General features: G+C 42.3%; 1 protein-coding gene across 1 annotated transcript; it reads left to right on the top strand.

The window, feature by feature from the left end:
* Window positions 1–944: 944 nt before the first annotated feature.
* On the top strand, window positions 945–7933 carry LOC311064256 (F-box only protein 47-like; the record flags this gene model as incomplete). The annotated part of the gene is made up of 9 exons (XM_084084090.1): window positions 945–1089; window positions 2062–2138; window positions 2429–2509; window positions 3184–3292; window positions 3833–4009; window positions 5242–5391; window positions 6397–6539; window positions 7079–7238; window positions 7842–7933. 9 exons carry the CDS (start codon window positions 945–947, stop codon window positions 7931–7933), a joined length of 1134 nt encoding a protein of 377 aa, XP_083940216.1.
* Window positions 7934–8214: the final 281 nt, after the last annotated feature.

Raw genomic sequence — 8214 nt, 5'->3', positions numbered from 1 at the left:
TTCGACATGATCTTACATAGACTGTCTGGTAAGTCGTTTTTTTGCCAGCATGGCATGGCTTATTATTGGCCTAAAAACTAACGTTGTGCTTTGATAGTGTCAAAAAATATTGCACAACAAATGGGCGTCTACAAACGGTCCAAGTACAACTCAGTCAACTCACCAGTTTACTAAGTAAGTGTACTGTAGGTTTTGACCGATTAAAACCGGTAAAGCATCTGTATCATTTTAGATTTGAACCACTTTAACCATTATTCTATACTTTGGCTATTCAAAAATAGCAGATATACAAGCTCATAGCACGGCTTGTAGATATTTGCAAATCTTTGAATATATATATTTTGAAAGCAAAATGTCTTTACTCAAATATTTGCTTCTGGGGGTCCCTGGAACAAAATATTTTGAGATGGGGGTCGTCGGCCAAATACATATAGTTTTGGGGGTCCTTGACATGAAAAGGTTTGAGCACCACTGATATAGCAACACAGGTTTTTCAGAAAACTAATCATGAGCTCTTCATACTGTTTGTTATCAAGTGGCCGGTATATTTTGAGTTGCTGTAGTTAGTACTTTTTCACGTAGAGAAGTGATTTCAATAGAATAATTGATTTGAAAAAATAGTGAAAATAACCAAACTACAAGCTCACAACGTGTCATAAAGAAGATATAAAACAGAGCTCAAGTTGTTAATCGTCACATTGATTCCTTGATATATAAAATTCATGTATATGCTGATAAATTGATTATTCGATCAAAAAAGTAATCGGTGTGTGTGCGTGTGTGCGTGTGTGTGTGTGTGTGTGTGTGTGTGTGTGTGTGTGTGCGTGCGCGCGCGCGTGCGTGCGTGCGTGCGTGCGTGTGTGTGTGTGCGCGCGTGTGCGTGCGCGTGCGTCCGTGTGCGTGCGTGCGTGCGTGTTCCAGTGCAGGAAATCAGTGTGTTCAGCATGGTGTCCAAGTACACCAACAGCTACGTCATGGACCACATCTCCAGTGTGGTTTGGAGAAGAAGGGCCATCGTTCAAGGTTTCCACTACGCGCCCGACCTGTCCTACGACCACCATGCCACCATGCAGCACTACAGAGATCTGGGTGAGCAGCAGCCTCAGTATTGACTTGATTGAATTGATTTCTATTACTTATTTGTCAGGAAAAAAGTCAGGGAATATTGTGAGTTAGCTGATTTTCAGCCAAATGGTTTGTGGTTGATGTGTTACTAGTAGCCCCGCCTTGCGTTGGTGCCATAAGGGGAGGCCATACATAGCTGAGCAGGTATCTCAGGCAGTGGTTCCCAAACTGGGGGGGGGGGGGGTCCCCAGATGATTTTGGGGGGGTCCCCATTTACCTTAATGTCCAACATTGTTTTCTCACTCAATAGTAAACAAACCAACATACTGTACAGTATAAGTGTATACAGGGTGCACATTTCTTAAGTGACAATTTAATTACTTTTAAGACCCTAAAGGTTGTTACACACCGGGGCGAACCGGCGAAAATAGCGAATATACGCAAAATTCGGACTCGTTCCGAATAATTAAAAGACGCTTTTTCGCTTCGCTTTTTCGCTTTTTCGCTCCATGTACGGAGCCATTGACTTTATAAGGTTTTTAAAAAAAACGCATTATTCGCACGAAAAAATCGCCCCGGTGTGTAAGGACCTTTAGACCAAATATTACGTGAGAAAGAGGCAAACATTGTGAAAATAGCCGATCTACAAGCTCACAAAGCGCCTCGCAGTGCGAGGCGCTTTGTGAGCTTGTAGTTCGGGCTATTTTCACAATATCTATCTGTGGAACCGCGTCAAACTAATAAATGTAATGCCTACAATTCCAAGTGCTTGTCAGGGTGGGGGGTCCTCAGTTCAAATATGATTGATTATTTTGGAGGGTTGTGGCCTGGAAAGGGTCTGGGAAACGGAAGGTCTCTGGTTCGCTGTTGTTGTTGTTAATCATATTCATCGTCGTCATCGCCATAACCATACTACTACTACTACTACTGTTAATAATACATATTTGTACTAACACATTGTGAAAATGTTTTGGTTTTTTTGGTCAATTGTTTCAGGTTTGTTGTTCAAGAGATGCACCCTCTTACTCCCGACAAAGGACAGGCTGAAATTTACCTTCAGCAAGTTCTCACAGGTACTGTAACACAAGGAGAGGTGAGGGAGGAACAATCATATTATGGACTAAAATAAATAATGATAAAAAATATTATGAATTATAATCATGCATATCCATTGTTTGTGACACATTAATTAACAGTATTTATTCATTGTCAGTATTAATATAGAGCACCAAAGTCCTGAGGTCACTCCCACTACCCCTGGGTCACAGAGTTATGTTTTCTATTGGAATAACCATTGGGAAAAGCTTAGACCCCGTCATATAGGAACTGTGTTCGATGAATAAACAAATCTATCCCTTGTCAGGTGGGTTGCTTCATGATGGAGCCGTGTGCTGCAGGCGTGACAGGCTGCTATGGCGTCTCCTGCTACGGAGCCTTCCTCAAGGTGAAAGTCCACTCCATACAATTACTGTTTCATTTTAGGCATTTAGCAGAGTGACTTACAATAAGCAAGGTAATCACATCACATCACATACAGTACAGTACTGTCTAGTACATTAGTGGTTCTCAAACTCTTTCATGTCAAAGACCCCCAAATTGATGTATATTTGGCTGCAGACCCACATCTGAAATGGTTTTGTGTCAGGGATCCCCAGAAGAGAAGAGTTATGTTTAAAAATTGTGCTAAATTATTCAATTGTTTTTGAATAGCCAACATATAAAATATGGATAAAGGCGTTCAAATTATTGTGATGCTGTATTAACACATTTTGCTGGGCAACCCCCTCAGGGACCCCCTGGGGGTCCCCAAACCTCACTTTGAGAACCACTGAACTCTAGGATCCCAGCAGCCAGCCGTTGGTTGTATCTCTGGGAGCAGTTACAGCTGGGTTAAGTGTCTTGCTCAGGGACACTTGGACACATTGCTGTGGCCTGGGAATCGAACCTTCCCAGGCGGGCTCTCTAACCATTCAGCTACGGATATGAACACTAAAACATAGCTAGTAGATAAAGGTTCAGATACCCGATTTGTTTGGCATTAAATTATGTAGGGCTACACATTCTATGAACACCTAAATATAACATGTGTTGCTGTGTACCTTTTTTGCTGTTCAACAGACCCTGATTGCCGGTTGGGACAAGCTGGAGTACCCCAGGGTGTTCAGCTTCATGTGTGAAATCACAGGCTTGCCACGGAAAATCCAGTCAGCAGTCGCTGGACAACCAGGTGATTGTTTACGCCTTACTGTTAACCCATTAAGACCTGAAGCCGATTCTAAAAATGTCCTCTAAATTCTAACCGTTTTTTGAAAAAAAAACTATGTTTCTCTGTCAGTGGTTCTCAAACTTTTTTCATGTCAAGGACCCCCAAAATGTATATGTTTTTGGCCACGGACCCCCATCTCAAAATATTTTGTTCCAGGAACCCCCAGAAGCAAAGATTTGAGTTGAGTTTTGAACCGCACAGCAAAGATTTGAAATGTTCGCTTTAAAAATACATATATTCAAAAATGTGCACACATTTTCCGCGCTACGAGCTTGTAGATCTGCTATTTTTGAAAAATCTTGAGCTTGTATATCGATAAAGAGCTTAAAGAGCTTGATTATCTGCTATTTTGGAACATTTTTGAAAAATCTTCAAAATGTGATTAGGAGGCATTAGAATTAGGCCTCAGCTCTCAATGGGTTTAATGAACGGTGTCAGTGCATTCCACATTTTGGAATTCATCTAACGTCAACACCGTGTTATTGTCGCTGTGTGTTCCAGGTAAGAACCGCTTCCTGGAGCTGCAGGTGCGTAATTTCTGCCGTCACGTTCTGTTGGACCCGTGGTGGCACGATGGCGCAGACTTCCTGTTCTGGCTCACGCACATCCTGAAGCCCCTGCCCATGGTCAGCCAGGCACGCCTGCTCTTCATCCTCTATGGGCCCCTGATGAACGACGGTAAGACACACACACCGTTCAATGAATCACGTTGTGGGTTTATTTTTAAATGGCTTGATACAGGGGTCTTCAATGACAACGTTTTTCAGTCCAAGGACCCCTTAGCTGAGAGAGAGAGATGAAGCAGGGACCCCCACTACATACTGTATAAGATTATGTTAAACTGTGTTGTGTAAATTCATGTTTTTTGGCTTGTCGACTTATCTTTTCTATTAATGTGTTGGATTCATGTTCATGTGTATTTTCAGACCTTTAACCAACTAAAGCTCCTCTACACACCAAACCTCTTTGCAGACATGTTACAAACAGCAAACAATAAAATCAACAACACGTTATCAACAGAATAAACCGTTGACAGCAGTAGAGGTGCCAATGAAAGGCAGATACTGTAGCCCTAAGAGAAACACTTAACATAAAGGTGTGTTTTCAGAAGAGTTTTGAATGAGAGCACTGATTGTGTTAATCTCAGATCCTCAGGGAGGGCGTTCCAAAGCCTAGGTGCCCGGGCCGCAAAAGCCCGACCACCCCGAGTAGCGAGGCGGGTCATAGGTTTGCCCTACAAACCCCTGGTTTGTAGGGCTCCAGCAAATCCATAATGTACTTAGAAGCATGCAGGCCTTTAAAAAAAGTAAAATCTTAAAATCCCTTCTGAAGCTCACAGGTAACCAGTGGAGAGCAGTCAATATAGAAGTGATATGGTCACGCTTCTTAGTATTTGTTAACAATCTTGCGGCAGAGCTCTGAACTAGTTATAGACGGGATACAACTTTTTTGCATAGGCCGGAGTATAGAGAGTTGCAGTAGTCTTAGGCGAGACGAAATAAAAGCATGAATGTTTTTTTTCAAGATCATGTTTCCTAAGCTATTTTATTTTACGTAAGTCAAAAAAAATGTGACTTAGCAAAACATTTTTGCCTAATAATTTGGCCTAAGTCAGGTCTACAAGTCAACACATAAATTGGCCAAGTAATTTAATCCTCTTATGTTACATAATTGACACACAGTGTTATATATATATATTGTTCTAAACTTTTCAGTTGAAAGGATTAAGAAACATCATATAGTCTGTATTTGGTTGAAAACGTGAAAAAATTACTTATGCCATAATTCTTTAGCAAGGTGACGGTATTGAAAAATGGGACATACTCAAGTAAAGTACCTCAAGCCTGTACTTGAGTACAGTGGCACTTGAGTAAATGAAGATATTTCCCACCACTGTCGGCTCCCTCCAGGTTCTGTTGGCTGGCAGGACATGCTGGAGACGGGTGTGCACCGCACTGCTCTGTTGGACCTGTCCAGGGTGGTCTTCCTGATGCATGGTGACCAGCAGTTTAAGGACTGGTCCACTGACACCATGCTGGCTATACTGGAGGAACTCACTGGTAGGACTGGGTATCCATATTGGCTAACAAGTAGGGGTGCAACGGTTAATCCAACTAACTTTAGTTAATCAACTATTGATGTAGGGCTTTTTGTGTTTTTTCGTAAATGACCGCCCTACTTGATCACACTACAGCGTCACACAAAAGCATCAAAAGTAGCAGATCCACAAGCTCGAAACTCAGCTCGAAACGCAGCGCGAAGCGACGCGTTTTTTTCCTTGCAAACGTTATTAAAGGACCTAGTCTAGTACTGCTACTTCTCTTTCCTACCAGGAGTTTGCCTGCATTCGCCTAACATCCCTAAAGTCCCTGATTAACTAGTTAAAATGATGAATGCATCTAACTACCTGGTAGGATATAAAACCAGCAGTACTAGAGGTCCTGGTAGGATATAAAACCAGCAGTACTAGAGGTCCTGGTAGGATATAAAACCAGCAGTACTAGAGGTCCTGGTAGGATATAAAACCAGCAGTACTAGAGGTCCTGGTAGGATATAAACCAGCAGTACTAGAGGTCCTGGTAGGATATAAAACCAGCAGTACTAGAGGTCCTGGTAGGATATAAACCAGCAGTACTAGAGGTCCTGGTAGGATATAAAACCAGCAGTACTAGAGGTCCTGGTAGGATATAAACCAGCAGTACTAGAGGTCCTGGTAGGATATAAAACCAGCAGTACTAGAGGTCCTGGTAGGATATAAAACCAGTGTGATATTGAATTGAACATCATATCGTCTCTGTCGGGTGGAAACCTCATGTCTCCAAAACTGTTACTTTTCAGGATTCAAATAAAAAAATACCAAAAGTAGCAGATCTACAAACTCAAAACAAGTTGCTTCGCGCCACGTTTCAATCTTGTAGATCTGCTACTTTTGATGCTTCTGTGTGACGCTGTAGTACGATCAAGTAGGGCATTAATTTACATACGAAAAAAAGTTAGAATATGGAGATGAGAGGTTTCTGCCTGACAGCGACGATATCCATAGCCTGTTTGTCTGTGTGTTGCAGTTGTTCCAGAGGCCTGGCACGTGGAGAACGTGGCCTGCCTGCTGCTGCAGTGCGGCAGCAACCTCTGCTACAGCGTGCTCACCAGCAAGGCACTCAACGGACGACTCTCCGAGATCTCCAGACTCATCATCAACATTGTCATGGTAAAAGGATCAAATTAGGGCTGCAATATAGTGATTATTTTCTCAGCGATTAGTCCATGAATTACTTTTTTGATTGATCGAATAATCGAGAAGCAAAAAAACAAAACAAGGGATTGTTCACCCAAAAAATAACTTGTTTTCTATCAATTAGTCACCCCATGGAAACTTGAATTCATAGACATTTTTTGTTTTTGTTTCATTCTTAAGCCAATAATTTGATGACCAGTGGACCGGTAGGCAGTGGTTCCGGTAGGAGACACAAAGGACACTCTTTGTGTCTTCTACGGGTCCATTTGGTTCCATTTGTACACTCTCAGAGTTACACACCTGTAAGGGTCCATTTGGAACCCCCTCAAGGAACCCTGAGAGTCCCTGGACCCCACTCTGAGAACCACTGTCCTGGATATGTTTAAATCACACACTGGTATCGGATAGGTACTCGGTATCGACCGATAAAGTTATGGGTTTTCGGAATCGGTATTGGGAAGGAGAAAAATGGCATTGGTTACATCTCTACTGTGTTGTATTGTGTTGTTCAGGTGTGTGAGAGAGACGGTTACTGCATGAGCTGGGCGGTGAAGCTGGTCCACAACCTGTGTCAGGTGTTCGTCACCAACGAGGCCAGGAAGGCCTTCATCGAGGGCCTGGAGAGCACCTTCTCCGAGCTCACCATGGAGATGTATGAGCTCATCATGGCAGGTCAGGCAGCACACAGCCTCCTGATCCTCCTTTAAGTACATTTCTGTACTTAAAGGACCACTTCATGTCGAGCGTCTATACGAACACAATTGGCCCGTGTTCAGGGGGAGGGAAGCCGGGCGGGGTAGGCAGGTTTCTGAACTGTCCGTAGCCAATGAGATGCAGAGTGAGTAGATGGAAATTGCTCCATCTTATAATGAGCATCAGTGAGGACCAGTTATATGAAGATAAGGTTGAAAGTAGAAGATGTGCTTAAAAGTAGCTATACCACAATATCAATAAGATAATACTGGCATACTCTGTTACCAGAATACTTTACTTGAATAAAAATGCTAAAGTACTGGTATCAAAGCACCAAAGCAAAAGCACTCCATGGTAGTAACTTTTTCGAAAATAGCCGATCTACAAGGTGGAGTAACTTTTTCGAAAATAGCCGATCTACAAGGTTACAAGATGTCAACCTGCTATTTTAGCTTTTTTTTTTAAGGCTGTCCAGCTAAAAACTTCTTGGTGGACACGACCCCCTCAAAATCATTTATTTTTTAATAATCAATTAAATCAAATTGTTTCATTAACTGCTTGTCTGCTACACCCCTATTCTAGACAACCAATTTGAAGACATGGAATCCGTGTGCCGACTCCTCTACTCCAGTGCTCACTTCCACTCCGAGATCCTCCAGATGTTCCTGAAATGAGAGAGGCCACGGCGAGCTGGGAGAACAACGGGAACTTTAAACTGCTGTTTAAATGAATTCATATTGATTTATACGTTTGTTTGTTAACTTTGTTGTTTTGGTGACGTGAGTACGTCCCACACAGAATATGATAAAGCGACATAGTTTATTTTTGAACGATTATTTTCAGCGCAAAGAAAAGCATCAACTCGTATGGAATGAGGCATCACAAAGTTAATAGATGTGAAATATTCGCTGATGCCTTTTCAAATTGTTTATTCCTCACGCTCCCTTGTTGATGA

Source organism: Gymnoscopelus microlampas (genome assembly GCF_963454915.1).
Source record: "Gymnoscopelus microlampas genome assembly, chromosome: 17".
NCBI lineage: Eukaryota > Metazoa > Chordata > Actinopteri > Myctophiformes > Myctophidae > Gymnoscopelus > Gymnoscopelus microlampas.
The sequence above is the reverse complement of the archived record's forward strand: the minus strand, read 5'-3'. Positions and strand labels throughout refer to the sequence as shown.